The sequence below is a fragment of the Vicia villosa genome, unplaced genomic scaffold (assembly GCF_029867415.1).
Source record: "Vicia villosa cultivar HV-30 ecotype Madison, WI unplaced genomic scaffold, Vvil1.0 ctg.000628F_1_1_3, whole genome shotgun sequence".
Classification (NCBI taxonomy): domain Eukaryota; kingdom Viridiplantae; phylum Streptophyta; class Magnoliopsida; order Fabales; family Fabaceae; genus Vicia; species Vicia villosa.
In genome coordinates this window covers 333,415-351,805 of record NW_026705284.1, presented here as the reverse complement: position 1 = coordinate 351,805, position 18,391 = coordinate 333,415, and the positions used below count along the sequence as shown (strand labels likewise).

The following is an 18,391-nucleotide window of genomic DNA, read 5'->3' as shown; positions in this document are numbered from 1 at the left end:
GTATTGTTTACAGGTTTGAATTTGTGAAGGCTTTAATAGAATTTGTTAATGATTTTGCAATTTTAAATGGTGCATCTAAGGTGTCTGATGAAATGTCTGTGAGAACTTTGTTTCTAAATTTTTTTGGGTTTATTTAGAGGAAGTTTAAAACCCCCTCAATCTAATGCGTTTTAAAATTTTTGCCAAGCTGTCTTCCACGTGGCATGTCACGTCAGCTTCCGTTAATTAAAATTGACGGTAGGGACCAAAATTGAAGACGGAAAACTTTATGAGGATCATTCTTTGAACGAAAATGTTATAGGGACTAAAACAAGATTTTGGGTTATTTATAGGGACTAAAAACATATTTAACCAAAAATATTATTTATATCTTGTCAACCGTTAGTAGGCATTCCTATGTTTGAGATTAAAAGTGACTTAGGCACCAATAAAGATTTGGCTCCTTGATACTTGATAGTTAGTTTTGAAATTCATGTTACGGTTCGTTTGATCCTATATCAACAATTTAGATGAGTCCGCACACATTTTTAACTAGTCAACAATAGTCAGCCATAAAAATCAAGAGTAAGAATGAACGTGAACTCGGTGGAAAATATTATCCCATGCGTTTCGGCATCGCATTTGTAAGCCATTTGTCAGGAGCTATTTTTTTGTTAGAACTTGAGTCGCTTTCTTTTCCCTCCACCAAACCATAGACCCAAAAAATGGCACTCAAAATCCCCTCAACACTTCTCCCTCGCTCTCTTCACCTTCCTCCCCGCCAAAACCCTAATCTCTCACATTTCTCAACCGTTTCTAACCGTCACCTTCCTCTTCATTTCTTCACACCTTCCATCCTCCCAATCTCCGCATTTCACGAAGCTCGCCTCCGAACAGCTCGCGCGATTCAAGGTCAAGAACTCACCGGCGATGATCTTGAAAAAGAACAAGAAGAAACCGTGGCTAAGAATACGGAAAAGAAATTAGCGGAACAAGGTATATGGATTCAGATGCAGGAAATTATCAAGTTTACAGGACCGGCAACTGGACTTTGGCTCTGTGGTCCGTTAATGAGTTTAATCGATACCGCGGTTATTGGTCAGGGAAGCTCCATTGAGCTTGCCGCTTTAGGTATTCATGATATTTTTAGTACATTTATGTAAATTTTCGCCATGAATCTTGGAGATTTTGTATTGATGATGATAGCATTTAGTAATGAGTAATTACAGTTATTGTGTTTTTTATTTCGCCTGTGTAGGTCCTGCTACAGTTGTTTGTGATTACATGAGCTATGTGTTCATGTTTCTATCAGTTGCTACTTCAAATATGGTTGCAACTGCTCTTGCTAAACAGGTTATTTCATTTGTTTACAAAAGTATTGACGAATATTCTTGTTTGATTTATTGATTGATGTGTATTTCCGAACTTTACATTAGGTTTGATTAGTGTTGAGTACACGGCGTCTTAGGAAAAAATCATGCACAAGACATGAACGACTGACATGTGGTTGATTGATATGGTCTATGTTCTCAAGTATGAGTGAAGTAAATTTACTATGACGTGATGGAACCTGGATCCTTTCCAGCTGTAGCTCGATACTGTAGCTGTAGAGGATCCGATGCCAGTGAAATAATGCGCCACAAACTAGGCTGATGATAAATGGTTATTCAAATTTTAGTTACTAATCGATTAAGATGTTTGATCTCATGTGTAACTTGCTTGTGATTGTGAAAACACTGCAATATTATGACATGTGTTGGCTGTAATGAATTGGACATATCAATTGATTCCATTTGAACATTAATATGTTTTATTGCTTTTTGATGGATTTCAATATGCGGTAGTGTGATTATCACTGCTTTATCTATTAATATAATTATCTGGTTTGACTAAATCTATATGTTCGTGTTAACTTCAATCTTCATATTGATCACTTTGTGCACTTTTAGGATTTATACTGGTTCTCATTGGTATAAATGTTTGTATAGGATAGAGAAGAAGTGCAGCATCACATATCTGTCTTGCTTTTTATTGGGTTGGTTTGTGGCTTCATGATGCTTTTGTTCACATGGCTATTTGGTGCTACCACACTCACTGGTATTGAAAATAGAGCAGGAGTGGTTTAGTCTTTTATGCTTTCAACTCATTTTGGATAAGAAGAACTTGATTTTGCTCAAAGATAAGAGTCAATCCCATAACGGATGGTTTTGCTGTTTATGCCCTTTTCAGCTTTCACTGGGTCAAAGAGTGCACATGTAGTACCTGCAGCCAACACTTATGTACAGGTTTGTTTTTATGTTATTATGTACCCTTGATTTAAATTACGGCTTCAATTCATGTTTTATAAATTGAAGAAGTCACATTGAATTTTATGGAGGAAAGTAATACTAGCCTTCTTCATTTCCATTTTTTTGTAAATGTAGATGAAAGTATTATCAGAACTTTCATCACGGCAGGATAAGAGCTTGTAAAAAGATTCCTCTTTGTGTTTGTTAATTATTTTATTTTAAAAATGACCAAGTTAATGCTGTTCTTCTGTGTTTGATTTACTGCAGCATATTTCAATTACATTGAGTTTTTTTGTTGTTAGATTCGAGGCCTGGCATGGCCTGCTTTACTTGTTGGATGGGTTGCACAGAGTGCAAGGTGCAAATTTACTATGTATTACTAATATGTGATTCTCTGATGTGAGAGGTTGAAAGTTTTTATATCAAAATTGATACTGAGATACTGCTAGAGTTATGGCTTTCTATTTCATGTATCAGAGTTGATTTTATGTTGAAATACTGTTCAATATAATGGTAGAGTTTATCTTCTTAGTTACTTAAATCTCTTGGCAAACGATATATTGTCCGTTTTTTATTTTCTGAACAAGTATATGCCTTTTCTCTTTCTGGTTTTACTTAATATTTTAAAATCTGTATGAGCAACCTTTTTTAAATTCCTCTTACCATTAATCAAGCTTAATATAATACCTAGTCTCAAGTCTCAACACATGCTTTTTATGATTTGACTAATATGGTAACTATTAGCTTATTAATTTTCATCGTTTAATCTGATATAGTCTTGGTATGAAAGATTCCTGGGGACCCTTGAAAGCTTTGGCTGCTGCTAGTGTTATAAATGGCATTGGTGATATAGTTTTGTGCACCTTTTTAGGCTATGGAATTGCAGGGGCCGCATGGGCTACAATGGCATCACAAGTATGCTGAACTAGCTCTTCTGCATCATCAAATATTAAATTGTATTTATATATGGTTCCTCCTATTTTCAAACCACTCAAATGTTATATACTGTTTCTCTGTTCCGTTACTGCTCCTAGGTTGTTGCTGCATATATGATGATGCAATCTCTAAACATGAAGGGATACAATGCCTTTACCTTATCCATCCCTTCGGGGAGGGAACTTCTGACGATTCTTGGGCTTGCTGCTCCTGTGTTTTTGACAATGACGTCAAAGGTTGTGTTAAGTATTAGACCAAATTCTTTGCCTTAAATGAAATATGCTATAGCCTTTTATTATAACAAAAAGTTCCAATGTTTAGGTGGCTTTCTACTCCCTTCTAATATACTTTGCAACATCATTGGGGACACATACAATGGCTGCTCATCAAGTTAGTTTTACTTCACCCTGTTTCATGACTGATCCTTCCACTGCTTGCTATCTGCACATCTGGAAAACTAATTTCAAGGCCGGTACAACTCTTACTTCAGGTCATGCTCCAAACCTTTAGCATGTGCACAGTATGGGGCGAACCTCTCTCCCAAACTGCTCAATCGTTTATGCCCGAATTGTTATATGGAGCTAATAGGAATTTGTCAAAGGTTAGTGTTTCTCATTTGCATTGTTACCCAATGAACTCCTGCATATTCTCATATTTATAGCTTCTGATCTCTCTAGTGTCTAGTTGACCTTCATATTATATAATGGGATGGCTGTTTTCTTTAATTGGGATATGAAGTTTTATACAGTGATACTACATTATCTTTTCTTTATAATGTTGTTATATAAAATAACATTCAGTTCTCATTTGTCTATCCACCTTTGTTTAATTTTTGTACTATCAACAGGCCCGAATGCTTTTAAGGTCTCTCGTGGTAATTGGAGCTACACTTGGATTGTTATTAGGAGTTGTTGGAACGTCAGTACCTGTCTTATTTCCCTACATTTTTACGCATGATCAGATGGTCATTCGGGAGGTCAGTTCTTTTTTTGAAATTCAGATTAGATGAGTTTTGTCTTTATATAATCCTTTGTGATTATGTTCAAAACATGTGGCTGTATTATCAATCTAGTAATAGTAAATCAGCATGCTACTTTCCGCGAGAGCTTATGATTTTAAATCATAATCTGCATGTGATATAAGTTCCAAATAATCAACAGAGAAAACAAAGAGAAATGTGATAGGAAAAAAAATCCTTTCTAACAAAGTGAGACTGTATCATTGAAAAACATAAGAAATACAGAAATTGTTGGAGCTAATGCCCGTTCAAGGATGACACCTTTAGCCCCAAGCTACAAACCTAAATTTTTTTATGGGATTCACACAATTCCTTCTCCCTCCAAATAGATCTAACATATGTTTGCTCTCTCTCTTCTCTGACTAACTTTCCCTATAACTTGTTATGTACTGTACATGTTATTACTCCCCTAAAGTGGGCATTGGGTTCTTGTTGAGCCCCTTCCTGTTACTAATCAAGTCGATGAATCTACAAAATGCGTAATTTTTTATGAATTGTAACAGCTGTGGATTCTTACAATAGTTAACTACTTTGTAACCATGCAGATGCACAAGGTGCTGATTCCATACTTTATAGCACTGGCTGTGACACCCCCTACTCACAGTCTTGAGGGAACGTTGCTGGTATGATTATTTCATCTTCTCTATTAATAGGAAAGTAAGCATATAGTACTAATATTACTTCTCACCAACTATTTGAGGATGTTCAAATGATTTTTAACTGTAGCTCATAGCTTGCAACTTCTAATTTTTGTATTGTGTAATACTAACATAATCCTGCTATTTAAACATAAATGAAACTGAACCAGTACTACTACTATGATATTATTTGGTCAGAATGATGTCTACTGCAAGTAGATTTGATTTCACAACGAAAAATGTTATAATTGATTGTCTCTGTTGGACATGATTTTAGTACAATTTTAGCTATTATCATGCAAGCTTGATTTTGCCTCCCAACTTTGGGTTGGCTAGAAGTTATATAAAGTAGTTTTTGGTTTAACTTGAAAATTTACACCAAATTTTAGACAAACTTGCTTTTAGCGTAAAACCATCTAAACAAATCAGCTTACTTCAAGCTCATTTTTACCTAATCTACTTTTCAAAATCAAGTTCAATTAAAATTATGTATGATAATTACATTTTGTCTTCAACAGTCCTAATTGTTTTATGGTGCTCCTCACATTAAAGATAGGGCACGTGCATGTGTTAGTTGACAACTACAATTGTAATTTTGATATATCGGTCACATGTGCAGGCTGGAAGGGATCTAAGATTCATAAGTCTGTCAATGAGTGGATGCTTATGTGGGGGTGCACTAGTATTATTGGTAATGACCTTTCTTGATCTCTTGGGTTACGTATGATATTGCTTGACCAATTTTGCCCGGACTGTAAACACCTGCTAGCCACTGGCCAGTGCAAAATAGTGATGATAAAATGTGGAGAATATATTGTTATATGAATAAACAAACAGCAGGGTATTTGTGAGTTAGTTATGCTAGTTAGCAAGGAGTTTGGATACTAAAATGAGGGAAATTTGTCAATTTTGTGGAATAAAAGCACTACTGATTTACTATTGTTTATGTTTTTCCCCTCATTGTGTTCCCTTCCCTCATTGTGTTCCTTTCCCGCTCATCAATTATGCGCGAGAAAACCTAACTACCAATATTTCGTGATGCCAGGTCTTGTGTAGCAGATATGGTTTGCAAGGCTGTTGGTTTTCCCTCGCATTATTTCAATGGGTAAGAATAAGATCTCAGCTTGCATCCAATTAAAATATTATTACTAGTTCATTAAATATTAACATATCATTAGTAACTAGTTCTTGAAATAATATAACTTGCATCTTATTTTTTATAGGCTCGGTTTTCAATAGCCCTCCTGCGACTTCTTTCTCCCAAAGGCATTTTATACTCGGAAGATATAGACCATAACAGACTGCAAAAGCATAGAACTGCTTAGTCTAGGTACTGATTAATAGACAAATGTTGTATGTTAGTCTGAATTAGTGTTACAAATTAGCCATACACGATGATTCACATTGCATTTACACTGTCAAGCGATGCAGTGCTAGCAACAGGCTCAATCTTACTGATGTATTATAATTAGTAATAGACCTGCCCAATGCATAGGGCGACATTAAAATTTTATTGAGTTCTATTAAAGATAATAACAAAACAATGTTACATAATATAGTAGAGTTGTTTAGTCTTTTCTGGCTTTAGTACATATCTTTTGATTTGTATTGTTAAAACTTTTGTTATTCATTTTATTAGAACCTTAGTCTCTTTTTTCCTTTTCATTTCTCTTTTTTATGAATCTATATCTATATTGTTTACAAATGTATGATCAGATATAATTAATACAATGAAAATGAAAAGTACACAGCACTTATTTCCAATCCAATGGTTGATCATTGCACTAACAAAAAATGATAGTACTAAGGGGACAGAAAATAATAGATCTAATGGTTGAGAACGGAGCATGATAGAAACATGAGAGAAAATAATAGATCTAATGGTTGAGAACGGAGCATGATGGAAACATGAGAGAAATGGCATGAGAGAGGATCCAAATCCTTTTGAAATAGCATTGTCATCCCAATCAAATCAAATAAAATAAAGAGCAAAGATGTACTTGTAGGGTATAAATGTCATTAGAAAATGCATATGATATAGTATGGAGCTAAATCTGCCGGACAAGTTTTTTATTTGCAGGATAAAACAACGTACAAGAATGAAATCCAACAAGTGCTACTTACTACCCAAGAAATACAAAGGGAGTTGATAACCTCTCCTATATGTTGGGAAAACACCTTCTACAAAATTAAAAATATCTTTTAGATTTTGGAGATGCATCTCCGAATGCACTATATGTATTTACCAAATACAATCAAATTGAGTAACATCCCAATGTTCAAAATTTGTTAGGGAGATATATCTCAATAACAACTCAATTTACACCATATATATTCTCCAGTAAAAGTTTTATGTTGACAAGAATTGACCCGGAGATACATCTCCATGATCGTCCCAGACAAATTCCGGAGATACTTCTCCGTATCCACACCAGATAGCAATTTTTACATTTGATTTAGATATACTCAAGAATTTGACGATATGTGACTTTTTTTTTTATAATTTAAACCACACTTTTAGAATATATATATATATATATAAATATATATATATATATATATATATATATATATATATATATATATATATATATATATATATATATTATTATATATAAAGTTAATTAATCCAAAGTACACAATAAAGTTAAAATTCATGGTACAAATTAAAATACAACAAAAATATAAATTACTGCAAAGCCATTCAAAAATATAAATTAAAATACCCCTGTAATGTAGTGCTTCTGGTGCCTCCCCATCATGGCATCTATAACGTCCCTCACTGTAGAGTCATTCGGAAATAGTCTGTTGTTTATACACGTCTGCCCAATCTCCACGATACGGTGACATCTAGGCAACACTTCAACATCATGATCAACTATAGTTTTCCCATCCTCTAGTATCTCTAGATGAGCTAGCCTAGTAGGATCTCCTAGGACATTTGGTACAATATAAGGATGTGATACCCTAAAGTATCATTGGATGTAGCTGTGTACAAGACTCCAATCACTAGGAGTTGGGATACTTTGTGCCTCATATTGTACCATATGAAAAAGATAGTCATGAAACATAATATCCATATATTGACATCTTATAGTCGGAGGAATAAACTATGAAGGGTCTCTGGGAACAAGTTGCATGTAGCTGAACTGCCTCGTGGCGTGCTCAGGAAGAAAAGGATACATTAAACGTGAACCGCAAGCCAACCAGCCAGAGTAGAAGGAAATGTCGTCCATGGGACGCTTCTCATGGTGAAAGACATACACCTTGAATTGTATTTCCTCTGCTACCATGATGTCAAGATACACCATGTATGGATGTGTCGCCTAATTCCCACCGAGTGAGGCATATGCCATACCACGCGACATATGCTCAGTGTAGGTTGGCATATATGACCATCCATATATGTGTGGAAAGTGTTGGAGAATTCAAGCCTGGAAATGGTAAGTTTAAATAATTAGTAAAAGATACAAAAATGGATGTATATTTTAAGTATTAGGAAAATGTTACTAAATGATGCAGAAATATTACCGTCAAAAGTGTGATGCTGCCTGTAACATGTTTTGTCTTCTACATACAACCTTCGCCTAACTTGGAGTATAGGTATACCAAACAAGAGACTCCTCAATTGTACTATGGACCCGCTCCAAGTCATATAAGTATTGCAGGTATACCGCATCGACATATGTGGCACTCTTGTCCACGAAAATGGTTGTGTCATCCATATATAACATGTATGATCTAATACCGCATACTCTATGGTGCACAATCTGCTCAACATCATTAGCATTCTGCTATGCATTAAGTAACTATTGTATATACACATTCTCCTGGCATTGAACGTAGCAAGAGCCCGTCGGTTGGCTTCTAACTCCAGCATGGCTTTTCTGGGTCAGCTCCCAGATAGTCTACCAACATCACTAGTGCCTCCTCTTTGTTACTTTTGTTGTGATCTAAGAATTTCCCCCTAATCAGAATATGTAGCAGGCACGAGACATAGTCCAATGTGATAGACATCTCACCGTGTGGGAGAAGAAATGATGACGTCTCCAAGTGTCATCTCTTTACAAATGCATACATCATACCATGGTTAACCGTAACATAATTGATCCTGCTCAAATCTCTTAGTCTGAATTGCTGCAACATATCCATAAACCACCATTAATTAGGAATATGTAGACTCATAATCTTTCGGTCATGGTTGATGAAATTTAAAGAATCATTGTCCTGCAATAAAAATAAAGAATCGTGTGACATGTCTTTTCAAAGTAAGATGAAAGAGAGATATTTTTTATTTTATTTGCATAATTTACCTCCCCGTCCCATACATGTCTGCAGTATCATTCGGGTATATTGACAACAATGATAGGTTGAACAATCCTCCTCCAAAACCCTGTGGGGCCTTGGGTACTTCCTACGGGGCCTTGGGTGCCTTTTGTGGGGCCTCAATATGGTCATATGCATCAGTAGGTGACACCAGGCTCATTCGCGATGACCTAGCCGGAGATGCACGAGCCCTAGATGTCGACCCCCTAGAAGTTGATGCCTCTGCAACGGCCGAGCTAGAAGCAACGACTGAGATAGAAACAATAGGTGCTTAGGAGGCTTGGGATCTTTCCCTCTAAACCGATGCATGATGTGTAATTATGTCGTGCCTTAATCTATCTTGCATATCAGCCAAAATGCCTACAAGAAAAACACACAATTATTAGACAGATGAAACATATCAGATCAAGTAAAAAAATTGAAGATATACAATTTTGGAGATGCATCTCCGATTTCTGGGAAATATTTTGTAAGTTTACGGAGATTCATCCTCGTAAGGTTCTGCAACTTAGAGCTCGTCCATGACGGACATGTAGTTCGACCCAACAACCAAAATAATGCATTTTTCAATAAAACAACCTATCAAACACATTGTTAATGTAAATGACATATCTAAACTACCTATTACGTAACCTAATGCTCAATTTCTACATATGTTCATGAAAAAAAAACTTAAGAAAATTTGTTGATGTTGAATGAGCTCTTTGATCTTTTTGATGTTGATGGAAGAAGATTTGGAAGTGTCTTGGATGATTTTGAGTGAATGTGACTTGAGATATTTTGAGAGATGAGAATTAGAGAGCTGAAGAGTATTATGAGAAGTGAAGAAGGAGAAAGGGTTTTGGCACCCTTTTAATTAAATATCGTTAAAAGATGCGTCTTCGAAAGTAGGTAGTGTATAATCTTGACGTTGAAATTTTACGGAGATGCATCTCTGTAATTTTTTTAACGTTACTTTAATGGCCTGAATCTGAAATATTTGTGTTTTGGATACGTCTGGAGATGTATCTTTGAAATCTTGAAGCATTTTTTATTTTTCTATAAAGTGTGATAACAATTCATATGGTGTCTTTAGCAATTTCTAATACAAATAGAAAAAGAAATGATAACAAAATATTTGAAAGTAATTGGCTGGAAAATCAAAGAAAAGTTCCCCAAGGCCAATAAAATGATAGCAAGACATTTGAAAGTAATGTGTTGGAAGATGAACCAAGGATTCCTAATGGTTACATTATTTTCTCATTGTGATTTCACACCTTTGTGAAAAAACAAAATTACTCATGTAATATATAAATGTATTTTGGGACGTATTTCACTTCACACATAATTCATTCGTGAGTTAAACCCTAATTTTTTCAAAAATTAATACAAAAATGTATCTCATATCATTTACGAAAATGCACCTCTGGGCAGAATTTAATCAAAAAAGCGCGTGACTCTCCCTCTTCCTCATTTCTAACTCTCTTCTCAAACTCTCTCAACTCACTTACAAATTTCTGCTCTCAACATCCAATCAATCGAAGTGCTCAACATTTAAGTCATATTTAGTAAGTTTTTTATTCCAAATTTCTATTAAACAAAATGGTAAATAGCTCTCTTCTCAAACTCTCTCAACTCACTTATAAATTTCTACTCTCAACATCCAATCAATCGAAGTGCTCAACATTTAACTCATATTTAGTACGTTTTTTATTCTAAATTTCTATTTAACAAAATTGTAAATAGCTATCTTCTCAAACTCTCTCAACTCACTTAAGAGCATCTTTATTGCAGGTTTCTTATTGCAAAATTTGTTATTTATTGCAGGTTTCTTATTGCAAAATTTGTTATAGTTTACGTAAGCAATAGACAACTTGCATTGGAGTAATAATCACATGGCATATAATAAGTTAAAATTTAGTAATCGTTATCTACAGAACCAACGTTAACTATTGATTTTAAAACATATAATATTATATTATTATTATATTGCATAAAAGTGGTTATAATAAAAAAGTGGTCATGTTATTTACAACTTTAAGCCCACAAGTAAAAAAAATAAAAAATGTGGAATAAAGTTTTGGTTCTTTATAAAAAATCACCATTAAAATAAAAACTACTCAAATTAACTATAAATATTTTAGAGAATTTTTTTATGGGCCCCCTAACTTTATTGAACACTCGCGGCGAAAATACTAAAATGCCCCTATATTTTAGAAATGCATCTTCGAAATCACATTTTTTTTAAAAAGTTAATTTCCGAAGTGCACTTCCGAAAACTATTTTCAGAGATGCATTTCTGAAATCACTTTTTTTTTAGGAGCGTGTGTCTTCGGAGATGCATATCCGAAATATTCCAATTTTTTGTCTTGGAATATTTTGGATATGCATATCCGAAAAAATTCAATAATTAATAAAAACTTAAAATTAAGGTGAATCAATACAATTAATAGTATAATTAATTATATTAATTAAAATATATTATTAAATATATATCATTATAATCAATACAATTAATAAAAACTTAAATATATTATATTAATTAATTATGTTAATTGATATAATAATAATATTATTCTAATAAATATTTAAATTAATACCTTATTTACTTCTTTTTTTATGATACATAAAAAAAATTATTTGAAAAATTAATGTAATTTAAAATTTATATTAAAATAAAAATAAAGTAGTAAATAATTTTATTCTTACTTTGTCTTTTATTTTAAATTTTTGTTTAATAAATATTAATATATTTATTTTTTATATAATTATAATTATATTGTATTAGCTATAATTTTAGTAATTATCAATATGAAATTTATTAAAAATAATTAAATTTTATGAGTTTTTTTAATTTATAATTGAAATTAGAAAAGAAATATCAACTGTATAATTATCATTATTACTATTCATAACTTATAAATTATATCAATTTTATGATATCTGAATTAATCAATATCCCAAAAATTTTAATTTTTTGGATTTTGATTAATTCGGATATGCATATCCGAAAAAACCTCTGACCATATTTTTGAGGTTTTTTCAGATATGCATATCCGAAAAAATACCTGACAGTTAAAATCCATCGTTTATTTTAAATTTTCAGTGCTTTCGGAGATGTATCTCCGAAAACACCACAAAATGAGTGTTTTCGGAGATGCATCTCCGAATTTTGGAAAAATCTAAAAAAAATGTTTCGGAGATGCATCTCCGAAGCAGAGATATTTTTGAGTTTTCACCAGGGGTTCTCCCCATAGGGGGTCAACAAAGAAATTTCCATTTATTAAATCCTACAAATCACTTTGGGCCCACATAAAATAGTTTAGTTTACCCATTTTAGTTGCTCCCACTAAAGATGCTCCTACAAATTTCTACTCTCAATATTCAATCAATCCAAGTACTTAACATTTAACTCATATGTAGTAAGTTTTTTATTCCAAGTTTCTATTAGACAAAATTGTAAATAACTCTCTTCTTAGACTCTCTCAACTCACTTACAAATTTCTACTCTCAACATCTAATCAATTGAAGTGCTCAACATTAAACTCATATTTAGTAAGTTTTTTATTCCAAATTTTTAATAAACTCAATATTAAATTGTAAATAACAAAATTATAATATTCGTTTAAAGCTCATTAAAAATAATAAATAGATTAATTTTTCCCTTTATTTATGTAAGATAATTTCGGCATTGCAAATATATATAAAATACCGATCTGCCAACACTTTTTACTTAGAAGAAAAAACATACACGTAAATTTTAAAAAAAAAAAAAACAGTACAAATAGTAATGTATAAAGCTAGTAAAAATATGCAAATTGCAAGAGAGCGGGCATCACTTCAAATGTATGGGTCACTGATTTTTTTTTCTTTTGTGTGAGCTTAATTGTAGCATGCGAGTCAATAATTGTTTATCATTTTTGTGAGCAAATGCAGTTTACCAACCAAGATTTATCGACTGGAAGCAACATTCTCTTAAGCAACATTCAGTCACAAGTAGTTGGGGTGCGGGAAAATGTTTGGCGCCACATATCCAAACAAGCACTATGTAAAATCTACTAACAAACTGCAATCCATTCATGGCTATAAAATCTACTGATTTAATCTCAATCTCAAAGCTAGAAAAAATCATAACTTGTTTATGAGCTCCTGCTTCTCGCTTTCCATGATGAACCTCGCTTTGATGATCTGGGTGCTTGTGTCTTACTCTGCAGTTTCACAAGAAGATTAGTGAAGCGTAAGAAGGGATCAAAATAATTTGAGCTTTCAAACGATACAAATAAAACCACAACCTACCCTGTCTATTGTTACTCTTCGGTTACGTTGTTTTTTGAGAAAAAGTTTCTGAACTTCTTTCCTCTTTTCTTCTACCTTCAATTTGGAGAGACTAGGCCTGTATAAAATAAGGGTTCGACCAATCCGATCGACGATCACTGAGCCAGTTGCTTCTTCCAACTGCTTCATAACATCATCTAACTCACCTGGACAACTCCCATGTATTTTAATCTGTAAATGTCATCCAAATTGCAAGTACAACTTAATAAGATACAATATTTGAAAAAGGTCTCACTTGTGCATTTTGATGATAAAGACGCAAAAGGGAAACACAGGATAACAGCACAATAGCGGATGGGTTTAAAGGATAAACACTATTGGTGTAAACCAGTTTTACACTAACATCCAATTTGAGTCCATTGTTTTGTTAAAATTGATTGTTTGAATTAGCAAAGTAATGAGTTCATATTAATTGTCCTTTCAAATCATAGAAGATTAAAAAAGCTAGAAAAATTACTCTCTGATTCATGCTAGAGTCTCCCTCAGAGATTAGAGAACCCCGCATTTTGTTCAACAATTTCAAATGTCATATTAATTATCCACTTGAATGACAATACACATTACTACATCCAGCTATGCAAAACAACAGTCACAGATATATATACTAAACATGAGAAGAATAAAACAGTTACCAGAATAACGAAGCAATAACCTAAAGAACACATGAATTATCAAAACACATGAAATACAAACCAAACAGAAGATATAGACATTTTTGAGAACACAGATTCTCAAACAACATAGTAATAACCGTTACCTTGAGAAGTTCATTAGCTTCAAGGTTATCAGTGAAAGCAGTAACAAGATTGGGAGTAACACCAAATTTACCCACCAACTGTGTATTAAGCTTTTTCCCCAAACTATGTGCATAAGACGCAAGTTCTTTCCTTTCCTTCACACTCAAACTCGGCACTTTCAATTTCAATCTATCTTCCCTCTTTCCCACCAACGGCGACGAAGTCGAATCCACCACTTCTGTATCTTCAACATTCTCTCTTTCATCATATTCTCCTTCTTCTTCTTCTTCCTCTTCCGATGCGTCTTCTGTGGAGTTCGGAGATGAATCTCCAATTACGGCGGAGAAGGGGGTGTAGGAAAAAGAGCGGGAAGAAAAGGAGGGTGTGGATAAGAAAGAGTGGGGAAGGGTTTTGGGTAGAGGTGCATTATAGTGAAGTCGTCGAAGGGTAATATTGGAAGAAGGGAGAAAGAAAGGTTTGAGAAATGAAATGAAAGAGGAAGAAGACGACGGTAACGGTAACGGCGGTTGTGAACGGAGAACGGGGAGGAGGTGACAGGATGCGGTTGCTACTGCCGTCATGTCTGTTTGGATTAACTTGTCTTGGATTGTGAAACTGGAATTGAAAAATTATGATAAAAATACAATTAAAATGGAAACATGTTTATTAATTATATAATTAATTATTAATTCAAGGTGCATGCACGGGTGTTTGGTCTAGTGGTATGATTCTCGCTTCGGGTGCGAGAGGTCGTGAGTTCGATTCTCGCAACACCCCAATTTCTTTTTCTTGTTTTTATGTTCTGGTGATTAACGATACTGGCACAGATATTCCCAAAAACACGATAGTAACACAGAATATAAAAAAACACTTTATTGATAACTATTCAGATTAAATTACATTTATTTTGGAGAACCTTTTCCAATTTTTATATTTAGTTTCACTTTTTTTTCTTTTACTTTTATTACATATATGACAACGGTTTTAGTCAAAGTTCACATAAATTTAACATATATTCAGATTAAACATTTAAATTAAACTTAGTCAAAGTTTTAGTCTCATAAATTGTAAAACAATTGAATATAAGATAGTCGTTTTTTTTTCAAGTTCACATAGTTCTATGATTTTTGTGAGATTGTTAGAATTAGTCAAATTGTAGTGGAACTTGATAATTTGATACTCCGTGCTTCATATTTATAATGTCATTAATTAAGTCAAGTATTGACAAAGCGACACATTTTAAGAAGAGGACGTATATGTTGATAAGAGAAATTGAAAATGCCACGAGTAGTATCACATACCTGAGGCATCACATACTTTAAATGACAATTAGTATCACACATTCTTCGCATGAATATTTGAACAAGACTAAATTTTATAGGTCACGGTGTTTTGGCCTTTATGATTAGGATTTGGCTATAGATATTACACTAGAATGTTTTTACACACACAATTAATACGTTATGATATTTATGCATTTTATCCATTTATCTTTCTGTTTTACTTTACAATTATGCATTTCTTAATTTAATGGCTAATAAAACACACAACTTCATACTTTTTACTCTTTGGAAGAGTTATGTAATTCATAGTTAAAGATAAAATTTCTTCTTCGACGTAATCGTTTAGAAATTAATGCAGTACGTTAAGAGTTTTTATGAGAATTTATGCAATGCAATGTCATGTATGTATGAAGGTTATGAAGGTACGAAAGGCGGGGACTGAAACGATCTTTACATGATTTAAAATTATGATGGGGAGATTTTAAATGTCTTATAATTAGTGGAGTACACAAGGGATGGCTTTAGAGTTTCACCAAGGTTCCTAGAGTCAGGAATCCTACTTTGAAATATCGCCATAATCACAGTCTATCCATTAGATGACAACCCTCTTAAAATGATCTATTCTAGATGAGATCTTTTTGTCAGCCAAACGAAATGTACATCTCGAAGGCCAATAATACGTAACTCTACAATTAATAAGCACTTTATGGTTCTAAATAATGCTTCTATAAACACATACTCAATTTTGAAATATTGTCATAAATCATAATAACAGGATAGTCATTAGGTGGTGATACTCTTAAAAAGATCTACTCTAGGTGATGACTTCATGTCAACCAAGCAAGATGTACATCTCGAAGGCCAATACTACTTAACCTCTAACTAAACTTAAGTGTTTAAACTCGGGTATAGAGCCTCACTAAAGAGTGTGTGTAGATGAAGGCGAATAGAAACCTAAATCCATAAGACATTCAATCATATAACAAATAAATACACAATTAAACATTTAATCAATAAAGACAATAATAAAATAAGAAAGTAAAAACAAAATCACATTAGAAAAAGAGATAAACAAGATTAACACTCTTCGTAAAACTAAATATATTAGGCTCGACTCCTTAAATGGTCCCTAGTTAAGTCGTCAACTGTCGCGGCACAAAAAATATTTGAGAAAGAAAACGCTCGAAAGCAATTAATTCACCACCAAAGTTTATTTTTAAAAGGGAAAACGTTGATAAAATCCTCAAAGATTAAAAATATGATCATTTCAACCAAATTTAGGTTCAGGAGTCGATAATGCGTTTGAGAGGTGTTAGCACCCTACGACATCCGTTCAAATAACGATTACCTCTAATTAAGTTTGCAAAAATATTGTGTTCACCTTAATATATTTAACTTCTCCTAACTTTAAACACAAGAATACAACATATTTACAAACAAAATGGGAAAAAAAAATTTTATTAGGGTGCTTGAGAAAATTTAACTCTTGCTCCTATGTATCTCCCGGCGCGATGGAGAATTCAAAGCTACATATTTATTAGGAAGAAAGGTCTTGTTTGTTGGTTTATTTTAAAGAATTTTTTTGATCGCGTTCAAGCAAAAATATGTTGCTTATTGGTCGCGCTAGAGCAGAATGAAAGTGTTGTTTGTTGATCACATTAGAGCGGATAAAACATTGTTTGTTGGTTGGTTGTAATTGTTTTTAGGAGGAAGAGAAGTGTTCAAACCAGTAAGTTGTACAACTTTTGTCCAAACAATTGAGAATAAAATGGATGTACAGGAGTAATCATGTTGTTGAAGGCTTGCATGTCAAAGTTCGTATAAGGCAATAACCTCTCTCTTTTTAGGAGAAGCTTCAAGAAATGTTTCACGTACATGATGTCGCTCGAGCATCCCCCTTTAATAAGGATTAATGACACATCTAAGTTGGCCATAGTCTCCATTATCACTAGAGGAAAAATTCCTTTCTAAATACAATCTACTTTCTCATTATCCTTAAATCCAAGAATAGGCCTTTTTGGTTTCTCCTCGGGGACCTTTCCTACCTATTTACAATCTTCCATCAGCTCGGCAATCGCTCTTTTAATTGTCCCTTTAGATAAATTCTTTGGTCGGGGGAGGCCTCTCGTGGTGAATGTTATATATTTATGTTTTCCCCTTTAGTATTCTTCTCTTTCATCATTATTGTCCCTCCTTCCTTTGGACTTATTCATATCTTCGATTGTGTTATTAAGGGATGCATTCTCTTAGCAAGGGGATCACTTATTTCTTGGTGTTTCATTTCACCTCTTGTATTTTTTTCTTTCTTCCACTATCATTTTTTCAACTGCCATATCGGGTTAGCCTTCCCTTTTTAATTATCTCTTTAATCATGTCTTTCAAATACACACATTCATCCATATCGTGTCCATGACTCTTTTGGAAAATGACAGAACCATATCTTATTAGTCCTAGTTGATTCTTTTGCTGGGTAAAAGTTTCTTATCCCGTCTTCCATGAAGTCAATGTTTGCACACTCCTGCAAAATCTCTCCTTTTGATGTGTTCAAGAGGGTGTAAGATAAGAATATGGATTGTGTCCATGTGTCACCTTCATCTCGATGGTCCTCTATAAATCACTTATTCGTCGTGTTCCCTGACCCTCGGCCATTTTCTACTTCTATCGCAAGGAGTTCCTTTTCATAGTGTATGTAGATTTAGACTGGTCAGGAGGTCATTTAAACTCTCATCCCTTATAGTCCTAAATTTTTGCGAAACATATAGTGTACCCTCATTCTCTTCTTAAATATCCAACATTCCAGCGCATTATTCATTCCTTCTACCTCTAAGATGACCTTGGTGAATCAGTTTATGTATTCTAGTAAGGTTCGTTT

The 18,391-nt window shown here is 33.6% G+C and overlaps 2 protein-coding genes and 1 non-coding gene across 3 annotated transcripts; 2 read left to right on the top strand and 1 right to left on the bottom strand.

Moving 5' to 3' along the window:
* Positions 1-559: 559 nt before the first annotated feature.
* LOC131629993 (protein DETOXIFICATION 46, chloroplastic-like) lies at positions 560-6,415 on the top strand. The gene is made up of 14 exons (XM_058900793.1): positions 560-1,110; positions 1,238-1,332; positions 1,968-2,076; positions 2,209-2,264; positions 2,570-2,625; positions 3,044-3,182; positions 3,302-3,439; positions 3,525-3,593; positions 3,694-3,804; positions 4,051-4,179; positions 4,767-4,844; positions 5,479-5,550; positions 5,905-5,964; positions 6,083-6,415. The coding sequence occupies exons 1-14, from the start codon at positions 705-707 to the stop codon at positions 6,182-6,184; spliced, it is 1,620 nt and encodes a 539-aa protein (XP_058756776.1). The 5' UTR covers positions 560-704; the 3' UTR covers positions 6,185-6,415.
* Positions 6,416-12,868: 6,453 nt separating this feature from the next.
* On the bottom strand, positions 12,869-14,840 carry LOC131629998 (uncharacterized). The gene is made up of 3 exons (XM_058900800.1): positions 14,257-14,840; positions 13,461-13,670; positions 12,869-13,372 (listed from the first exon to the last, which is right to left on the bottom strand). Exons 1-3 carry the CDS (start codon positions 14,815-14,817, stop codon positions 13,304-13,306), a joined length of 840 nt encoding a protein of 279 aa, XP_058756783.1. The 5' UTR covers positions 14,818-14,840; the 3' UTR covers positions 12,869-13,303.
* Positions 14,841-14,941: 101 nt separating this feature from the next.
* TRNAP-CGG (transfer RNA proline (anticodon CGG)) lies at positions 14,942-15,013 on the top strand. The gene has a single exon. It is a non-coding gene; the product is annotated as a tRNA-Pro (tRNA).
* The last annotated feature ends 3,378 nt before the right edge of the window (positions 15,014-18,391 follow it).

Excerpts from the sequence above, each read along its gene's own strand:
- LOC131629998 (XM_058900800.1), bottom strand. The coding sequence starts at position 14,817 with ATGACGGCAGTAGCAACCGCATCCTGTCACCTCCTCCCCGTTCTCCGT. Across the intron at positions 13,671-14,256 it reads AAGCTAATGAACTTCTCAAG|ATTAAAATACATGGGAGTTG; the intron begins GTAACGGTTATT and ends TGACATTTACAG. Across the intron at positions 13,373-13,460 it reads GAAGAGTAACAATAGACAGG|AGTAAGACACAAGCACCCAG; the intron begins GTAGGTTGTGGT and ends GTGAAACTGCAG.
- LOC131629993 (XM_058900793.1), top strand. The coding sequence starts at position 705 with ATGGCACTCAAAATCCCCTCAACACTTCTCCCTCGCTCTCTTCACCTT. Across the intron at positions 1,111-1,237 it reads CATTGAGCTTGCCGCTTTAG|GTCCTGCTACAGTTGTTTGT; the intron begins GTATTCATGATA and ends TCGCCTGTGTAG. Across the intron at positions 3,440-3,524 it reads TTTTGACAATGACGTCAAAG|GTGGCTTTCTACTCCCTTCT; the intron begins GTTGTGTTAAGT and ends TCCAATGTTTAG.